Source organism: Drosophila yakuba, chromosome X, assembly GCF_016746365.2.
Source record: "Drosophila yakuba strain Tai18E2 chromosome X, Prin_Dyak_Tai18E2_2.1, whole genome shotgun sequence".
Lineage (NCBI taxonomy): Eukaryota > Metazoa > Arthropoda > Insecta > Diptera > Drosophilidae > Drosophila > Drosophila yakuba.
The window spans coordinates 10,872,658-10,894,403 of NC_052526.2; the positions used below are offsets into that span (position 1 = coordinate 10,872,658).

The 21,746-nt window shown below is 38.9% G+C and overlaps 1 protein-coding gene across 50 annotated transcripts in view; it reads right to left on the bottom strand.

The window, feature by feature from the left end:
- LOC6524977 (sodium channel protein para) overlaps positions 1-21,746 on the bottom strand; it is a 68,647-nt gene that overhangs the window by 20,641 nt on the left and 26,260 nt on the right. For 4 of the 50 annotated variants that reach the window (XM_039375273.2, XM_039375253.2, XM_039375338.2 and 1 more), the window contains 14 exons: positions 20,927-21,235; positions 17,406-17,468; positions 15,586-15,766; positions 15,313-15,524; positions 15,137-15,236; positions 14,834-14,902; positions 11,959-12,236; positions 10,100-10,273; positions 8,599-8,761; positions 7,385-7,572; positions 7,042-7,246; positions 4,292-4,503; positions 3,301-3,708; positions 1,957-2,130 (listed from right to left, as the gene is read on the bottom strand). In XM_039375273.2, coding sequence (XP_039231207.1) covers positions 1,957-2,130; positions 3,301-3,708; positions 4,292-4,503; positions 7,042-7,246; positions 7,385-7,572; positions 8,599-8,761; positions 10,100-10,273; positions 11,959-12,236; positions 14,834-14,902; positions 15,137-15,236; positions 15,313-15,524; positions 15,586-15,766; positions 17,406-17,468; positions 20,927-21,235 — 2,736 coding nt within the window. Of the gene's footprint in view, positions 1-1,956; positions 2,131-3,300; positions 3,784-4,291; positions 4,504-7,002; positions 7,247-7,384; positions 7,573-8,598; positions 8,762-9,737; positions 9,901-10,099; positions 10,274-11,958; positions 12,237-14,833; positions 14,903-15,136; positions 15,237-15,312; positions 15,525-15,585; positions 15,767-17,405; positions 17,469-20,926; positions 21,236-21,746 lie in introns of all 50 variants that reach the window. The other 46 variants (XM_039375307.2, XM_039375303.2, XM_039375262.2 and 43 more) reach the window with 28 other exon arrangements.

A 21,746-nucleotide genomic window follows, 5' to 3' on the forward strand; every position in this document is an offset into this window, starting at 1 on the left:
AACCAAACTACTTATACACAAGTTATTATACGCTTGTACTCGTATAACAGCTACGTCAGCTGACCAATCGTGTTACATGTTTTGTTCCTAACTCTAATTTCAATAAATACGTAGGATTATTATATATATAGTACAGTTTAAAAGCTATGACTGACCTAGGTAAGTATGTATCAATGGTCCTAGAATACTTCTTTAAACTATAACCGTATGCAGCTAAGCTGAAGCGCGCGACGGTAGCAATGGAATACATTGCCTACAAAGCTTCTTAAGGATATTGCGGTTGAGCTGAATTGGCTTGTACATTTTACATTAACTTTATATTTACGCAACAATATGGGTATACGAGTATTGGGGCAATGGTATAATTATATATGTATATAGTATATTTGGTAGGTAGGGACAAACATATGTATGTAGGAGTGATTACATCAACATTAACAGGCAGCAGAAAATGTACAGAACTGGCCGGTATAACACTTAGCATGGCGCTGCCCTGGGCGCAATGTGAGCGATTCGGCTTGGACGGATAGTAGCGTATAACACACACATATTGAGCGAAAGAAATCCAAGTACACCCATAGATACACACGCACATAGATGGCTTAAATATCGATATATGTATGTATGTAGGCTCAGAACACAAAATTGAGAATTGACTGTGATTGATAACATTGCTCGAACATGTATTCAGTGTGTGTATAACAGTTTAGGAGGCGAGGATTTAAGCGCTTTGCCAACGAAGTTGCGATCAATGTGGGTTCCCGAAAGCTTTCAACCGTTTTGTGTTAGTTGTAAACGGCGCTTTGCATTTATTCCAATAGCCGCTGCACCGTGTACAACCAGCTGAAGAGATCGTAGCGGTTGAAGTATAACAGTTTTTGATAGATATGTGATTGAAGATTGTAGAGCTCGCCATTTAGATAGAGCGCAAGAAGGGAACTCTGTTTGTTAGTGAAGCAACAACATTTAACGAATGTATATAGCTATTGAATATTGTATTAGTTGTATATTTAGCACACATACACACATACACGCACGCACGCACACATACCCACACTCGCACACACATGGAGACAACAGTGAATGCGAATGAGGGAAAGTTACACAGCGAGAAACATATATAGGAATTTATTCTGACATTAGATTAGATTAGATTAGAACTTTTAAGGAGGAGAAAGAGCGAGAGAGACACACAGAGACAGCGAGAGAGAGAGAGAGAGAGAGAGATAGAGAGGCTGTGGTGGACGCTACTTACTTTCATGCCCTCCCAGCGCGAAACTGCCCGCAGAGGTCGCAGGGCGCGCAGAGTTCGCATCGAGCGAAAGGCGGGCACATCATCGGCCCCGGACCAGACCGCGGCCAAATTAATTAGCGACAGCTAGATGGGCGATTTAGATTGGCGGGTAACTCAAAACGAAACTCAAAGTTGGATAAGCTATGTCTATAGGGATTATCTATGTTGTATATACGCGTATATGTATGTATGTATGGAGGGGACTTATCGTACTAAGCTAATGTGTTTAACTATGCTAGCCTATGCTAATATCAAACAAATTTATTAAGTTTACTCTTTACTGTTTACTAGTTACTAGATATTTGTTACTAGTTACTTGTTACTTGTTACTAGTTACTTGTTACTTGTCACTAGTTACTTGTTACTAGTTCTTTGGCTTTTTATCATACAACGGTTCGCAATATACAGTTTAGATACAAACTCGGTATGAGCTGGTTTCTCAGGAGTTCTGTCCTGATTTCGGGACGGGGATAAGGCATACAGACTAAAGGCTCAACCGAAAAGTCTTAAATCGTCATCAAGTAACTCAATTCATTTCGGTCCAGGGTCTTGTGGTTGGTTGGTTAAGTTTTAATACGGTTTCGATACGTTCGGCAAATAAAATATATAGTGGTCCGAAAGCTGATTGGGGAGCGATCTACTTGGGTAACCGGTGGACTTACCATGACAATCACGAAATCGAGCCAACACCACGCGTTGGTGAAGTACACTTTGAAGCCGAGCGCCAACCACTTGATTAACATTTCCAAGAAGAATATAACCGTAAATATTCTGTCCATATAGTATAAAATATCCTGCAGTATGGGTCTTTGTGGCAGATGTACATCTTCTAATGCCTGTTCCAGTTCGAAGAGGAATTTCGTCGTATTCGTAGAGTATCGATGAGTCGGTGGTACGTTGATTCGTTGGTGATTCGTTGGTGTTGCGTATTCATAGAAGAAACACATGGACATTTACATTGGCGTTATAGAGTGGTTAGGTGAGTATGAGGTAACATTAGACGAGAACGAGTTTAACAATTATCTAGAAGCAGTATAAGAAGCTATATAACATTAATGAGTATTAAAATGGTATTTAAAGCGTTGCTGCATTGCTGTACAACAGTCGGCTTTTCCATCTTGGTGTTCCTCTTTTTCATTTTTTTTGCCTTTTTTTTCTGATCTTCTTCTTGGGCGGACAAATTAAAGTCAAACGCAATTAAAGAAAAATTTTCAAAGAAATTGAAGACAAAATTCTTGAAATGATACGCACAAAGCGTCTACATCTAGTTCTATATCGAATATCTAGGTAAACAGGAACATCTACAACTAACACTAGCCGATCTACAAGATAATCCAGTAGATCTCTGACCAGGGTTTGCGATCTCACGCGGAGACACAAGCCGTTTGACAGGAATGTGCCTAGGCATAAGAGGCAAACCATTAAAGCTAACAAAATACAATAGTATCTTCTCTCAGTTGTGGATAGTGGGGAATAATATTCAATTTAAGCTTAATGCCGATGGAAAATCTTGATCAGCTCTGTACTGGGAGGCAGAGTAAGAAGTGCCATCGGTTTTTAGATACTTGAAACAGAAAAATCAGATCAAATTGGGGAAGAGGTCTACGCTATAACTATGCTATGCTATATACTGGGTGGATTCTGGGATCGAACTCAAAAGTTGGGTCGGTTGGGGGCGGGGGGTTTTTTTTGAATGAAGCAATCAACTTTGGTAAAGTTTAAGCATGGCTTGATTAACTACATATTCAATTGTTTTGCTTATTTTGAATGCATTTTGAATTTTGAATTAAATTGATAAATTTAGTGATCTGTTGCAAGCTACGATTTGCGTTTTTAGCATTTTAAAAAAGCAAATGACACAAATTTGCAACAATCGAAATGGCAAACAAGAGTCTTGAGTCTGCTTTGGAGTCTTTTGGATTAATATTAATTTTCTTTAAAGGTTTACTTTTTTTCTCGATAAATTTAATTTAATTTAATTTAATTTAATTTTGTAGTTGACTTACCAAAGCTAAGCTACTCATTAAAATCATAGTGATAACAGCTGTTTCAAAATATTTATTTTCAATTAATTGAAAAGTTTTCAGTCGTAAATTGCCCCATCCTTGCCAGAACGGCGAGTCATCGTCACCGGCTAAGATCGGAAATTTCTTATAGTACGAATCGGGGCAGCAATCAGCTGGATATTCATCGAGTATATCCTCGTCGTGTGCATGAATAATGATATCACCGTCGAGCGGGCCCTCCTCGCATTCGCCCTCCTCGTCCAGTTCCTCGTCGAGACCTAAATCCTCCTTGCTGGCGTCGCGCTTCTCCTCGCCCTCCATCGTCTCGGCGCTGCCCTTGTGGCTCTCGTCCTTGAATGGTCGATTCTTATGGCTACCATATGAGTTAATGCTGGCAGTGTCGTCGTCCTGTAAGGACAAACCTCTATGGTTTAGCTCGTGTTCCAGTCTATTGTCTTGGTGGTTAATTGAGTTGCCAATCATCTGTATAGTTATAGTTATACATATATATATTTATATATATCGGTATAGATATTTTTAGTATTTGTTTTTTTTTTTTGTTTTTTTCAGATTTCAGTTCATGTGTTTCGTTATTTTGTTTTCAGTTGGGTTGGTTGTTTAAGTTTTTAGGATTTTTTTTTTTTTTTGTAATTGGATTGTTAAAAACACATATAGACAGAAAAAGTGTCAATTTAATGAACGAAAAAGAGGAATAAAACAAATAATGTAAATCTATGAAATATTCGACAAGAAAGTATTTCTGGGAGAAGTAGTAGGGGTAGTACTTGTAGTTATTATTATTACTCAATTGTGTATGGGAATCGGGTTGGTTAGTAAACACAAATAAGAGAATGCGCACTTGAGCTCGAGTACCATTAACAAAAAATAAAAAATTAATAAATTAAAGAAAGTGACCCAAGCTCAAGTTCCAGTCGAAATTGAAATTCGATAATTTCGATAGGCGATTCGCGCTCGAAAGGATTGTATTTACCGTTGCGTTATTTAGATATTTGGATTTCTTCGGCTTGTTGTTCTTCATGTCGCCGTGTATCGTGAACTCCATGCCATCCCCGATGGCCACCTCCAGTTGCGTCTGCTCCTTGATCCCCTTCTTGATCAGGCCGTCGGCGAGGATCTCGTCGTGGCCCAGCTCCAGTTCGTTGTCACCATGCTCTGCAGAAATACAACGACAAACGCCTTTGCCTTTCGTATCCCATATTCGATCGTAATAGGTTTATAGATAGTGTGTTTACATAATCGGTTCGATATATACATATGTAACGTAACAGAGGTATGGCATTTATATATATATATATATGTTGTTATTGAGTTGTACGGATGGGCAATGACGATTGTTGATCGGTTATCGATTATCGATGTTGGAAAATCATAAAGAGCGAAACGAATTCATAATTCATACAAGCAGTTGCCGTTCGCATTAAAGTTGTTGTTGTTGTTGTTGGTTGTTTGTCGATCGTTTTTGGTTGATTTGAATATTTCAATTTGATTTGAATTGAATTGAATTGATTATAGTCGATTTGGGATGAGTCGAGATTCGATTTCGTTTAAGCGTTGTTCGTTACGTCGGCCGATTCAAATTTGGGTTGATTTTTTTGAATTTTTGAATTTGATGTTTTATGGGAAATCATGACAAGCCATTTTAAATGAAAAGAATGAAGATAGATATTACGATTAATACTTAATTTTGGGTTCAATTTGTTAAATCGATAAGGGCACAGAAAAGGAACACAAAACACACACTTAATCAGCGTCTTCGCGGTTCGTTTTAGTGATTCGTGGCGGTGTCAGTGATTCACATTGCATGGATCTTGTTTCGTATAGGGTATTTAAGGTGTCGTGTGATTGGTTGGGTTGATGTTAAGTGTCTGGAAACGAACGGAGGAGGTGGAACGCTCACAACACAACAGCGAACAACACAAATCGCAAAATGATCAATGAACTCAATAAACTAGTGAGCAATACGTAACTAGGGCGCTTCCACTAGTCAGCATCAATGGGCAAGCAGTGCCTTTTATGCACTGCTTGCCGCATCGCTGTTGAGAATTGAACTAAGGTGTTTCCACTACTCGGCAACAGTGGGCGGCTTGGGTGATTTCCACCGCAACCGCACCAGAGATGCCAACTAAGGAACGTAACTGATCAATTAATTGAATAAGCTGGTGAGCCGTAAATAACCAAAGTGTTTCCACTGGCTGGCATCAGTGGAGACAAGCTGTTTCCACTGTGCGGCAGTCAGTGGATGCAACTTTAAGGTGACGGATGATTCGAGTTGCTAAGGTATAAACAAAAATCCATACATATTACTAATACATAGACAGTAAATCGAACAAATAATAAATTGAATAACGAGAGTAAGAAAAGTTCATAACACTATGAAGGATCAAATCCACTGTTTTACTTTCAATTTATATAATTCCACATTACAATGCGAGTCTAATACTGTTTTCGCTTATTTATGTTTCGTTTTCGGTAATGTCAGCTAGACACATAATTCAATTTGCCATGTGGGAGTTGCTTTTTATTCGAAATATTGAAATCTTCTTTTTTTGTTTCAGCTCGGCCAATTAATCTCCGCTTGCGCTGCCAGCGAGGAATATTGAAAATGCAAATGTACAAGGATGTGGGGAAGTGGTTGTTGTGAAACCAAAACCAAAACCAAAACCATTAACCTAGGTCCGAAATCAAAAGGGTGATGTTAAACAAGGCTTAGTAATTTTATGCTAGATTCAAAGAACTCAACCAAAGTCATAAATACTCAATTGCTAACAGTATTGACGACGAGGATCAAACTAGTTTATAAAATGTTTAGAAACTTGAATAATATGTATCTAAGGAAAATACGTATTAGAGAACAATATACTTTTGGTTTTTGGATAACTGGTACTGATACTGATACAGATACTGATACTGTTACTTTCGGTTCAGCTAAATACAGACTATCTAAGTAATGCTACAGATTATGACGGATACGGATACGGTTACGGTTACGATTTGTTTTAGTTGTTTGTTGGGTATGATGTGATCGGAAATGGCACGACACGGCACAGTTCCCTCAGCGCGACTCACATTGGTCAGAGGATGTCTGAGGTCTGAGGTCTAAGGTCAGAGGTCAGAGGTCGCAGGATCAGTGACCGGCTGAAGAACAACAACACTTAGGTTCAAATCGAACGGGAACCGATACAAACAAACCAAAGAAATGGAAGCAATCTCTCGATCGACATGAATACCAGGATGAGTCTTTTGGTTTTTTCGCTTTACAGATACAGATACAGATAAATGTTTCCGGTGAGTGGTTTGAATGGCTGAGTCTGAGTCTGAGGTTGAGGTCGAGGTTAAAGGTCTAGGTCTAGGTCTAAAAGGGGGGAGGGAGAGGTATACTTGAAACTAACTAAAGAGAATTTTTGCAAATTGTCAGCTAAGAACGTATTTTAAGTTTGGGGATTTCTCCTTTTACAATTAGTATACAGAATGCGAATTGGGTTTGATTTGATTTTTGGTATTTGTAATTGATTTAGATACTGATATTGGTTTTAGATCGATTACACAATTCAATTACTGGCCAATAGTGAGTTGAAGTTAACGTTAACGGTATACGCAATTATATCGTTGGCAATATACGAGTATTACGATTATCATATAATTAAAAGTAGTTTAGTAATTGGAAAACAAGTGGATAAAAACCTTCGCTCCAAATCCAACTGATCTGGTTGGTCCTCTCACCTGATGGTTGATCACTTATTTGATTTGTCAATTTGTTACGTATTAACTTGAAACAATCAGCAATATTACGCTTAACCCAACTTTTAAATCGGCCAATTCGATTGAAGGCCTCGGCTATTTTATTCGTATCGTTATCGGCAGTCGGCGCTGATAAGCTAGATGAGCCAAAATTGGACAAAAGCAAGGCTAAGAAAAGGTTAAGTACCTGCAAGTATACAACATCAATTAGTTAACTGCCCAATGCAATACTTTAAGCTTTTATTTAGGCGATGTATCAGCATTAATTCCATAAGCAGGAAGCAAGCAGCTGCATCGTTTACAAGCAGCTTTATCGAATACTCACCACAAGATTGCCGATGACAACGGTGGCCAAGAAGAAGGGAATGCACGAGACGTCGCCCACGTACATGCAGTCCCACATGGACTCGATCCATTCTCCGCAGAGCACCCGGAACACGATCATGAAGCTGTGCATGAAGTCGGTGAAGTTCCAGCGCGGCAAGTCGCCATCCGGAAAGCGGTCCTTGTGATCTGGTGATGGTTTTGAGATGAATTAGCAACAGTTACTCACACTCGTTCTGTTTTCTATAGTTTAAGTTCGGATATTTGGATAGTTGGACACAGTTTCAATTGGTGTTCTTTATTTCATTTGCATTGGTTTTTGTTTGGTGTCAAGCCACATACAAAAGCGTGTGCAAAAAGTGTTCAGCGCAGCGGGCACTCACAAAAAACGGTGTGTGGTACAGGTTAAAAATGCCATTAAAATCGTACACAAAAAGGAAAAGTAGGAAACCGAAAAGTAACGCACGCCTCATCTCCATCAACATCATTTGATTTTATTGAGTTTTTGAGTTGCTTTTTTTTTTTTAGAGTCAGGCTAGAGCTACGAAAGTGTGTAGCTATACAAAGTTTACGCTTGCGATCGCATATACATAATGCTTAGGAAGGAAAAAATCAAAGAGACGAGCTTGGAGTAAATTAGCTAGGAGAAAAGTTAGTTGCCGCACTTTCGCTGGCAGGAGTACTTACGGAGGACACGGGCACTCAATGATCTTAAGATCTTTAGATCCTAAGCTCCAAGTAAATCATAAATCATTCTTTTATAGTCGCTAGAGAACGACTATGCTGGATTGCTTAGGATGGGGCTTGGTTTTTTAATACGGATACACGGACTGATGAGCTAAGCAGGCCGCAAAAGTAACGAAAACTCATTGGGTGTGGAATAAATTATAAGGTAGCATGGTACGATGATATTGCTTATATATCTCTCGAAGGAATCCAAATGGATGGGGTGTTGCTTTAATCTACATATTTGGATTCCCCCAGTTTGGTGGGCACAAACAACGCAGTAGCAGTACAAACAGACAATGAACAGGTTGATCGAAATAAATAGGGAATACTGGGATTAATGGCTCCCATGACACATAGACACGAATACGATTACGAAAACGGATACGAATACGTACATTTAGTGAACAGAAACACACATAACACACAAATCGAATAAAGTCTGGTATGATAGTTGGTAGTTGGGGATGCGATCGATCTTGCACTTACCATGATAATTCTTTCCGAACAGTTGCATTCCCATCACCGCAAAGATGAAGATGATAATGCAAAGTACAAATGTCAGATTACCCAAAGCGCCCATGGTGCGTCCCATAATCGAAATGAGTAAATTAAGTGTTGGCCAAGATTTCGCCAATTTAAATACACGCAGCTGCAGTTTGCGAATTGATTTCGATTCGATTCGATTTGATTTGATTTGGTTTATTTTTTTGGGGGATCATTCACAGTTCAATTGGCAATTGGTGTATGGAAAGTTGATTCAATCAGATTGGTTAATCGATTATGTTGTTTATTTAGTTAGGAGGATTTGGTTCGATTCGATTGGTTTTGTTTTGTTTTAAAAGCCGGGCAAAGCATTAGGAAAATATAGTGGAAAAAAAATCGTATTTAGGTTATATAGAATTAATCCAAAAAACAATCGCTTTTAATATTAATGTAAAATATCAATTTATATCACACCGATATCAATGATTTTTGAGCCCCATAAACGCTTAAGTACTTGCTATATATGTATACACGTAATATTTTTCTTACTTAGGGTATTAGTTCATTAGTTCCAGTCCTATAAAAGGAGTCTTATAGCGTAACATTCGCTTAAGAATGCTAAAATGTTAAGGATCTCTCTAGGAAAAAATGCTAAAGCAGACATAGTCCGGGCATGATTTTCCGCTAGAATTTCTTGATAATTTTTCATTTGGCAGCAAAAGCAGAATCGTAAAAATATTGACTAAAATCAAACTGAAACTTGTGGTTAACTTAAGATAAAACCGTGCCCAAAGCGTGGCTCTCTAAACGTGTTCTCGGATTTGGCGAATTCTTGATCTTACGTAGGTGTATTTTCAAGACTATGGCTAAGAATTATTATAGGAATTAGGAGCATATTATATAGAGTCAAAAAACGTATGTAAGTTGAATAAGTTGAAGGCAAAAAGTTGGAGAAAGGTTGCACTAAGAAAATAGTTTCATTGCACGCTAGAACTTTGCTTTTTGAATTCGAGGCCTTTTGGTTAACGATTTTGGATGTGGGAGTTGGATACTTGGATAGTTGGATAATTGGATGGTTGAATCTGGTTTAGGATCAGGAGGTTTTTGAGGTTCTGGAGGCTCTGAAGGTTCTCCCAAAGTACCTGTGTAGTTTTTGCCAAACAGCTGCATGCCCATGACCGCGAATATGAAGATAATAATGCACAGGACGAAGGTCAGATTGCCGAGGGCGCCGACAGTGCGGCCCATAATCGATATGAGCAAATTCAGTGTCGGCCACGATTTGGCCAGCTTGAAAACACGCAGCTGCAAATTGGCGGGTCAGAAAGGAAGATCAGAAAGGGGTTTTTATGCGAGCACGAGTACGAGTTAATTACGATTCGATTAGCGCGGATATCACAACAGTTTTCGCCTGCTAAAGTTCGAGATTAGAGTCGTAGTAACTTACTAACTAACTTACTAACTCACTAGACTAATAGAGTTGCATTAACGAAACGAGGCTTACCAATCGAAAGGAACGCAAGACGGACAGACCCTGGACACCCTCGAGTCCCAGCTCCAAGAGTGATAGGGCCACGATGATGAAGTCGAAGATGTTCCAGCCCTCCTGGAAATAGTACTTGGGGCTCATGGCCATCAGCTTCATGGTGGCCTCGATGGCGAAGGTGGCCGTGAAGAACTGGAAGAGTGAAGCATGGATGTTGTAATTATATCACATATATGATATACGTTTTATTTTATTTTATTTTTGTTTTTCTGTTTTTTTTTTTTGCCGAAAATAGATTTTCTCTATAAATATCAGTATTTTGATCAGAACATCCGAAATTTTATTTCTACTTTTCTTCCAATTTTTGATGATGATATTTTGCCAATAACCGTTGGAAAAAGATTGAGATTCTTCCTCTCGCCAAAAGTTAAGCGTCTCTCTCCTTTTGCCCAGCTCCTTTTCTCTTTCTACGTCAGAGCTCACAGCTGGTTGAAGCTACTCAAAAATAGCTGGCTCAGGCACTTTAACTTGATCGAATGCACATTATTGATATTTTCTGCGGCCACTAAAATCACTACTTTCACTTGGTATTTTTAAAAAAAACCCTGAAAAGGTTGTTTGCTTAAGTAGAACTTTTGAGAAGCGCAGAGAAGGGCACCAATTATTTGGTAATTTTTAGTATTAAGTATCACTTAGTATTTGGTATTATTTGGTATTTAGTATTATTTAGTATATACTATTACTTAGGATTTAGTATTATTTGGTATTTATTATTACTTAAAATTTAGTATTATTTGGTATTTAGTATTTTTTAATTTTTATTTATTTTCAAAAATAATAAATATATGTATATATTTTATTTCTTGGTGGCCCAGTAAGCATAGGTTAAACCAAAATACAACGATTCAGCATTCAAATGTAAACATTGCAATTAATAAAATCCTGTTTTATCCTATTTAAATAATCGATGGCTAACTAACTAAAAACCTTTCACATCTCTGCATTTCAGATTTTGGGACGTGCAGAACGAGAACAACTGCATTAAGGTGGGTCGGGGTCACATGTCGCACGTGAATTCCGTGAAGTTCTCCCCGGATGGTCTTTGGATCGCCTCTGCTGGTCTGGAGGGTTTCATACTCATCTGGGACATACGAAAGAGCTAACAGACAATGGAGTTCATAGCCGATCCGCCGGTTACGGCCATCCCGCGAAAAATTTATCATTAATCATTAATTAATGTATGAAACAAATGTTGGAAAACCTCGTTATTGTGCCAAACAGTGCATAAATTCTTACAATCTGGATGTTCTATTTCATTTATTTCAGTGACAATGGCGAGTGCCTTTTTGTGCTCAACAATAAATTGGTAAGTGAAAACACATACTCTTCAAGCAAATTAACAATATCGTTTTCCTGCGTTTTTAACCTAAAATAATCAGTTTTTTGGCCATAACATTAAAAGTAATGAGCTAAATACGAAATGTCATACCTCGTTGAATTCGTAATTAAATTTCCAATTGAAATGTGTTCAAAAATGGGGACTCCAGTTTTTTCACATTTTTTGCAATTTTTAATGATGTTACCCCTTACAAAAAATGCGAAAATGTGGCCAAAAATTATTTTTACAAAGTCGGTCAAAAGGTGATTTGCCTGGTTAGTATTGGTAATTAGGAGTACAAAAATGTAATTCTTTTAACTTTCTGACCATTTTTAGCCAAGTTATACCGAGAATACCAATTGAAAATATTGAAATTTTGGCGAAAATCGTTTTTCTGTTTTTGTGCGTAAATAATTATCAGTATTTTGATCACAGCATTCGAAATATGGACTGCCATACCTCTTAGAGGTATGTGGGTGGGATGTAAGATGGTACTCACATAGTTGCCACTCTTGAGCACGCGCTCCATCTCCTTGTTCATATCGTGGTGATCCATCGCCATGAACATCGTGTTGACCACAATGCACAGCGTGATGAAGAGCTCGACGAAGGGATCGAAGACGATGAGCGATACCCACTCCTGAAATTTCAACCAAACCCAGCAACAGTCCCACACACAAAACACATCGATGCCTTTGAGGATCACTTCGAGTGCCTTGTCTTTGAACGTCGGCCCATCCTCGTCATCGTCCTCTGTTGGGAAATAGTAAACGGAGACTGAACCATACAAAAATTTGTTATTAGTGGTGATTTGACCAACTTTGACTCAGCCAGATTGCTTTTACTTTAGATAGTTTTCATTCGTTTTCATTTTTTGTTTTTTTTTGTATTTTGCTTTTTTTTTTTTTGTTTTTAATTAATTGTATTGCTGTTTTAGTTTGTTGAAGCTCATTGCATTGGATATTATTCGTTAAGCGGTTCAAACGGTTCAAAGTTTGTGTCTTGTGTGAAAGAGAGGCTTTGGCTTTGAGATACTGATGCTCAATTCTTGCTTTGCACATTGCACATTGCGATAACGAAAAGTTTGTACGTAGGATTGCGAATTTGTTTTTACATTTTAGAGGTACTATATAGGTATTAACTCAACTGAACTACTTGGCTGTGAATGATAGATATTCATTTTTAGAGCTGGCAAGCTATCAACAACTACTATATAAAAAAATATACTATCCTTCCAGCTTTTATAATACAACACATTTTTAAGAGAAATTCATTTCAACACAGTCTATCATTGTTTAATTACTACACTAAAACTAATATATTTCGACCTTTTGCCACCTTTACGTTGGGAATATCTTGACTTCGGCACCCGAAGATTTTAACGCCAAACATGTCGGCACTTCTCTACTAAAAGCTGATCGAGATCTATATGCGGCCAATTCTGGTAACGAACTACTTTTTGACTTTCAGCTGGAATAGGTTAGTTCCTCTTCATAGGAATCCATACGGACATTTGGAAAAGTCACTAATAAAATACTATTCGAATCATATTCCAATACAATCGTTGTTCGGCGCTTCAATTACCAGTTAAATTAGTTCTAAGCATATTGTTTATAATCATGAAATCATTAGATAAGAGTGAATGTGATTGGACTAAATAATGATCTACGAACTGATCAACAGAAGCATGCTCTTGTATTAACAAATATACTGTTGTTTCTTATGCACTCTATTACGCCAAAATTCAAAATAACTACCAAATACGACAAAATGTACTTAAAAAATATAATTATTTATCTAGTTAGGAAATTCTCTAAAATATACAAGTAACTAGTTTAGGCATGCAATAAAAAAATAGTTAACGAAAGTTAAAACATTTAGCATTGTAACCAACAAGGGAAGAAAATCGAATTTTGCGATTTACTTGTTTTACTTGAATTTTATTAGAATATTTTTGAAACTTTTTGTCTAATTGAGCCTCTTGAAAGAGCAGCCTTTGTGACGACACACTGTCGTGACTGGCAGGAAAGGAGATTTCGTCACCTCTCCGGCTGCTCAGTGTGTGTGTGTGTTAATTGTCTGTGTGTGGGTGAGAGCGGCAGCAGCGTGCGAAATGCGAATTCTTAACGTTTCTGAGAGAGAGAGAGAGAGAGAGAGAAAGCGGAGAAAGGCTTAAGAGAGCGCCTGCTCTTCCGCAGTACGCGTGTGTGTGTGTGAGTGTGTGTGTGAGAAAATAACTCTAATTATTTATGGGTGTGTGGCTGTTTGGCTGTGTGAGTGTGGCTTGCTAACTGCACTTCTTAAAGTTTTGGAACGGACTGTTGTTTTTGTTTGTTTTTAAACATTTGCTGTATTGGTTTTGTCATTTTTGCTTGTTCGCTTTCTTCTGTTAGCATCAACGGCATTAAATAAAATGGACGAGTCAAAGAAGTCATTCATTGGAGTATATATATATATATATGTTTGGATATATATGCATAGGTATATATATAAAATAAGTTGCTTGTTTTTTCAGCTTAGAACAAAGGAATTTAAAAGAGAAATCAAAAATATTTATATATATGTATATATAGGTATGCACGCGAGGAAGAGTTTAAATGCAGAACAGAACACAAAGGATAATAAAATATATATGTATAAACAAAGGCAACGCATCGTTCGCTCTTCGCCGGCGGAAGTGGGGCTATCGGTTAATGGTTATTGGTTATTGGTTATCGGCTATCAATGGAGGGATGCACAGGATGCACACGATGCAGGCCGCATGCGAGCTCTAGGAGCAGGACACACTGGCACATTCGCTTCAGTTATCAGTCAATCAACCAATCAATCAATCAATCAATCGGCCAAAGGACTCGGCCAGGCGGGGTCACAAAACGCATGCGAACCGATAAAATCAAAACATGACTGCAATCAAAATGCAAAATGAAATGCATAAAACATGAGGGCAAATTAAATTAAGTTTTTGTCAGGACTGCCAAGTTGGCCAGGTCAATGAAACTGTCACTCCATTTGTTTTTTTTCTTCTATTTATATATTATTTTTTTAAGAAATTGGTTTGGAGATGATTTTAAGCTATTATGCTGTTTTTTTTGTAAAGCCAAAAATTGAAATTGTTGAAAAGACAAGAGATTGTTGGGGAAAATCGACTGGCAATCTTTATTTCCCGCAAGGCTGGTTTACAGTATTGTATTTACATGATAACGAAACAGGAAACGGAAACGAAAACCAAATCGAACAATGCACATGTAAGGTTAACACAAAAGAGACGACGATCGATATCGATTGGGATGCAAGAATGTACAGAATGAACGGAATGGATATTAATCGATAGTAAACAATTACAGATATCGGTAAGCTTGTATCAATGCACTTACCACCGCGATCGCTTGCCCGACTGTGCCGACCAGCGGCCTGTTCGATTATGTCATTCAGGACCATCACATCTGAAAGGAGCAGAAGGCAATGGGGGGTTATCGTGTGTGTAATCGGAATAATGGATGAAATTGCATTTATCCTTGAATCGTTAGGCATTGAAAAGATTTAAGGGCATTACCTATATAAAATATGAAATCGATATTACCTTCAAGAAAATCAAAGATTAAATATATATGCTTCGAAACATAATACTTATCGCATATACATATATTAAACAGGTGTGTATATCGAGCATATCCTACCTTTCATGTCAACCACCGTTTGTGTCTGGACGGGCTCGATAAAAGGATTGTCATGATGTTTAATCTTGCCAGCTTCGTCCGTGCACTCCAGGCCAATTTCCTGAAATTATCCAAAATAATCGGTTGTTCAGATCAATAACAATCAATTGTCTGTAAGTGGGGCTAAAGAGGCTTACGTAGTCGCGATGATCGAGCTTGTGATTGGTGTCCAGGCAGGTGGTGCCGCCATTGGTGGCGCCCACTGATTGATTGCGTGTGTTGCGGTTGCGCAATTTGCTCTCCTTGGTCATTGTGCTGACGCCCATGACGGCCATGCCGCCGAGTAGATCGCCATGTGAGGTATACGATATTCGGGACTGATGCGAGGTATACGATGAGTGCCGAGAGCCTGAAAGGAAACCCTTGTTACTGTCATGCGTTTAAGGCAGAACAGCGCATCTAGAACTTACCTAGATTGCCATAGTACACGGGCACTATGATGGCCCCATTCTCCTCGGACATCGGGGTGACGGCATTCGAGTCGTCGGCATAGGGCAAGTGCTGCTGGGCATCCTGATATGTTGACAATACCAATGGCTTACGATCGCTACCGGGTATACCAAAGCGGCCACGCCCGTTCCGTATCGTGTACTGGACATGGTTACATGGACATGGAATTGGGTTAGGTTAGTTCATCTGATTTGGCCCCATAGCATCCACTTGCGCACTCGCACACACACGCACCCACTCGCGCATTCAGTGAAGCCACACAGCAATGTATATTATATATATATAGTATATATTTATATATAAATTGATATATAGAGTTATTACAAAGTAGTTATACGGCAGAGAGCAGTAGTAGGAGTTGGTATTAGGTGGTATTTGCCGAGAGTGGTGAGAGTTATGACGCGGGGTATTCTTCGCCATACTAGACTAGACTCGTTATCGATGTGATTGAAATGAACAATTATAGACAAGAATAACGAAATCAAGAGCGGAAGAACAAATCAAATGATCTGGCCACGAAATCAATGCAGATTGCCATATCTGAGCTGATTTCGGATATTTTCAATTTGGTTAAAGAACGTAGAGTGAGAACGGACCACAGTCAGACTTCAGAGGATTACTGTGTCATTTCTTGCTTTATACATAGGTATTTTATTGTGGTTTTGCGTATACATAGACGTAATACTTACAGAGAACCAAAACGAGAAAACAAGAAAACAAAGAAAACTGATAGGATAATAAATCAAAGGGCAAAACGATCAAAAGAATGCATATCGAGACATGACAGTGAGGGTGATCGTGACAGCGACAGTGACAGTGACAGTGAGCGGTGACAGTGACAGTGGTTGCGATTGTGGCAGTGACCGCGTAACAGTGACCGCGAGATGAGTGACATCCGGACGAGAACTGTTCCCTTCGACGCCCACTGCTGAGATCAAGCTAATCAGGTTTAAAAGTGTACAGGTGTACAATGGTATAATAGTACAATGGTACAGTTGTACAGAGGAGGTACAGAGGACAGAGGTACACAGAGACAGACACACTTACAACCGAGTACAGTTAAGAGCAGTACAGTTAGTTAGACGACTATACGTTATAGATGGATATGCACGATAGTATACATATATAACAGTATATATATATTGAGGGATATGAAGATACAGCGATACACAAAACAAGGCCAAACAAGGAAACACAATTATCGAAGAGTAGAAAACAATAGAAAACATGTAGATAGTAATAGACGATTAGGTGAGCATGACTATGTGAGTATGGCTATGTATGGGGCTATATGGTAATGCAAATGCGAAAGCCTATCGATATGCTTAGTGCCACATATGTATATGACTCTCGTATCCAAAGATGATCGGGTATTACAGATGTTTCAGATCGGATGCTACGCTAACTAGTCGCTTTAATGTTGTTGGATTGTTGCATTGTTGGATTTGATGAACCAAGGACATCGTTCAGTGCTGAATGGAAACCGATCCGAAAACTATAGATATGTACGGTAGATACTGCCTACGAGATACGATTACTTGGCTAAGACTAAGACGGTGACTTTCAGTCTCAGATGATCGACGAGTGGAGTGTGGCTGTTGTGATTTGTGAGCTGTGATCTCTGATCTCTGATGATCTATGGCCAATTCCACGGATGGCCGATGATGTGGGGTGTATGTGTGTAACGCAAATCCGTGTCTGTGTTCGTGGAGATGGTGTATCTGTGTGTGGTGTGGGGCGTTCGAGTGTGTGTGTGAGTGTGTGTGTGTTGGGCGCTTACCTTGTGAGAACTACGTGATCCCCTGCGTATGTTAAACGGTGAACCAGGTAAGGATAAGGATGTCTAAGTTTTGTTTTTTTTTCGATTTTTTTCGGTTCGTTTTCATTTTTCATTTGTTGTACAAACAAAGTATAAATAGAAGAAGAAAAAGAAAAAATGAATCAAATAAAATATATATATTTCTCGATTGCGATTTTATTATCTATGGATAAAATTGTATATTTATATTTTGTACAAAAACATTTTTGTCGTTTTTGGGTTTGGCATAAATTATTTGGCTTGGTTGTCTACGATTTAAAGGAAAAGTTATTACTTGGAGCGTTTTAGTTGTGAGAATAACGTGTGTTTTGTATGCGATTGTGTTTCTGTATGTGTACATTTTGTGTTAATATGTGTGTGTTCCTTTTAACATGATAAGATAGCAACTATTTTACATTTTGTAGTTTCGTGAACGGTTGATTTGAGTTTAAAATTTGTGGTGTGATTTCGGTTCTACTTCAGCGTAGCGTTTGATTAAAAAGTTGATTCGTTTAGCTAGATATTTAAGGGTCGGGTTTTGGAGAACTAAATAACATAAATGTTCCAAACAGGGTTATATACTTATACAGTTCTTAGATCAAGAATATCAAGTCATATTAACCAACAAAAGAGAAAACTTCAATGGAACAATACGAAAAACGAAAGGATTTGTATAAACGTTGATCGGGAAAATCGGTCCCACTGGCGTAAAAGCCGGCCCAATAATGAAAATCATAATAATCGAAAATCAGAAACAAGTGTTAATCGGTAAGTTCTACAATCAACTCTAGGCAAATCTCTTCCAAACTTCGTACGGATGCATTTCTAGTTTCAAATCACAACTCTACTGCGCTTTTGATCTCTTTTTTCGTTGCATACTCAGCGGGGCGTGGCAAAAGGGGCGGCTAACAGATCGAAAATGGGTATATGGATATATATATCATCCACACGATATGTCTGGACGGATTTCAGCGAGTCCTAATCAGACTTTGATTTTAGTTTTTGGCTGTGTACGCGTGTCTTGTTTCTTGTCTGTGTGAGTTCGCTTTGGTTGGTTTAACAGAGCCAGACAGAGAGAGAGAGAGAGAGAGAGAGAAAGTTGGAGAGAGAAAGAGTGTGTGTGTTGAAGAGAGAGAGAAAGAGAGTAGGAGCGAGAGAGAGAGAGCAACCTACCTGAGGCAACTGGGGACTTATCGATATACGATCAACGGTCAATCCCAAATAGTTTCTGCTCTCATCGAAAACTATCTGAGGCTGCCCTGAGCAAAATTGATGGTTGGCAAGAACGAGCTAGCGAGCGAGCGAGAGCGAGATAGCGATAGCGAGTTATCAATCAGTATATCGGTTAGGTACATATATATTGTGTGAAATAGTGTTTTCATTTCATAGTTATTCAAGGCGGTTCATTGCTGTGTTAGCGGGTTCATAACTCAAACGGAAAAGCCGAAAACTTTATATTTTGAGCACCCGAGCGTTTGCCGCTCGACAAAGGGAACCGCTTACTATCGGTTATTGGCTATCGGTTATCGCGGAGATCCTCCAATTGCGCGCGTGTTTTGTGTAAGTGTAGCTGTGCTGAAAAGCAAACGCTTGCCATATGCCAAAAAGTCCGTGTTTCGTGAGAGGTATATAGCTAGCTTAGCGATGAAGAGAAAAATCTATGGTAATCGCAATTGGTTATCGCTCGCCCGATAGGTATAGTGATCGATTGGACTCGATTCGTTTTGATTCAATTTTATTCTATTCAATCTGGTGCTACAAGCACAAGTGGCAACTTTTCTCCAATCAATGGATTCTAATCATCGGAATTTGATTGTGGCGTGTGTCAACTGTTATATTTGTTATACATTTATAGATGCTATAACGGGAAATGTAACGTTCGATCAATACATGCAATGGTTATGCAGCCACAGAAATTATCAAATCCGAAACTCTATCGTACAATATCATAACGGAACGTTAAACAAAAACTTATATTGATACAGGAACTGAACATCAACTCAAAGAAACCATTGATCGGTGGCTCCTTAGCCAGGAATCGAGGATAGAATGCAGACCAACCGAAATCGAATCCAAAACAATAGTCGAAAATAAAGTCAAATCAAAAAACGAAAAAGCACGGTGGTTTTTGTATGGGTTCAAAGCCTTTAAGCGCAGGTCCAATAGTCAAGCCAAGCTGACGAATCTGAAGCTTATGATTTTTATTGGTTTTCTTAGCGTTGCAGAATGCGATACGAAGCCAATTGTCAAAGCATCCATAATATATGTAAATACTTTGATAAGGAGTTTTCCATTTTACCTAAAGCATTCCGAGCAATGACCCAACCAAGATCGAAACAAAAATGATAAGGATAGTACAAAATAACTGGAAATTAAGAACAAAACTTAAACAAATTTGAATTTAAATTTGAAGCTACGCAAATGGAAAATCATTGTCAAAAGCTCCTACAATAGAACTTGAAAACTGTCTGGGAATCTATGTATTATCCCACCGACACACACGCACACACAGGCACTCGCATGCACAAAACGAAACGGAAATCATAGTGGGAAACTAAAACCGAAGTATGATTAAAGAGTAAGAGTTATAGATAGAGGTTTAGATAGATAGAGATAAGTAAAAAGGTCAGAGTACATACATACATATCGACACGCACTAACACTATTTCCATATACAGGTATGAAAGGATTCAATATCTAGTTGCATGATCATACGGGTAAATTTATACAGCATATAAGGCACGAAATGTACGATCCAATCAAAAGAGGGAGAGATCCAACAAAATGAACAAACTAATCCAACAAAAATCGACGAGAAACGAGAAACGAAATGATAGGCGATAACTGGATAACTCAGGTTCGATAACAATGCAATGGCAATGTAACGATAGCGGTAACGGTTACTATAACTGTAGCTTTTACTGTAGCTCTAACTTTATCGGTAGCGGGGCGACGCAATTAATCGATAGCTTTTGTAGGGAATCGAGGCTGCAACGCAAGCTGAAAGTGGAGCCCAGTGATCGGTGATCGATAGGCGGCGATCGGAAGACAAGATCCTTGCAGGGGAATCGATTAGAATAAAGAAAACGCAACGGAAAAGCAACCTAACCGAGGCCAAAAGCAACGCAAGCCAACATATATGTATGCACATATGTATGTATATAATAATCGATGGGCCGTCGGGCCAACCAAACACAATTCAAGTACAGTTAACACATCTAGGTCTAACGACATTGGGTACAGTAGAGCCCAAAAACGCAAAAAGCTAAAGGGAAACTGAAAGGAACCGAAAGCAGTATCGAAACGAATAGGATTTGTATGGAGAAACGGAATAGGACAACGATAAACGAAACGTAAGGGGAAGCTCGTCAAATGGAATCAAACGCAAAAGAAGGTAAACGTAACGTAACGTAACGGAACAGTACGAAATGGAACGGAACACAAAAGACTGGAATGGAAAGGAAGGTAAAGAAAAATGCTGCGCCTGCGCTCGGAATACTTACCGTGCTCACTTTACGAACTTTGGTAGCTTGGTGTGCTGTGGTAGGTGCTGGTTGTCTTTGTATAACGCTCACCGACTCCGACTCCACCTCGACGCTCCGAATGGACATCTTCTCCTTGTTGTTGTCATCGTTGCCCTTCTCGCCGCCAACAAATAGCTCATAGCTGATGCAAGAATACGTCGGACTCTTGGCCATCTCCGGATGCAGTGCAGCCTCTTCGGCGGCAGCCGCATCCGCTGCTGCCTGAGCCTGCGCATTGGCCCGCTCCTCCAGCTTGGCCGCTTTGGCGGCGGCAGCTTCTTCCGCTTCCTACAACAATTGTGGTATTTGTGGTATTAGCGATTATGTACAGTCCCATCACTCCGCAATCTCACACATCCGGAGGATTGGAGGATTGGTGGATTGGTGGATTGGTGGATTGGTTTTTGGGTTATTTTCAGATTGGGAATGGGATTTCTCAATTGGGGTTTTCGGAACTGGTACATTACGAAAAGCAAAACTACGAAACTACTTTGATCGGTTACGGTTGATACATAGGTATACAGATCAAATAAAACCATAATCAGTAAGGTGCTGTGCTGGGGTTGTTTAGTTTTTGTATAGGATTTGGGTTAGGATGGGTTGAGGTCTCAGGACTGGAGCTTATTTGATACATATTTATATGGATATTAATATATATATATATATATAGAGAGAGAGACAGAGAGATAGTAAGTATAGGTTGTGAGTAATTTGATTTCTTCTTTTGTTATTTCCGTTAATCGTTTTGTGATTAGTGACAGGATCGGAACTAATGGTGCACTAAAATCATAAGTAAGTA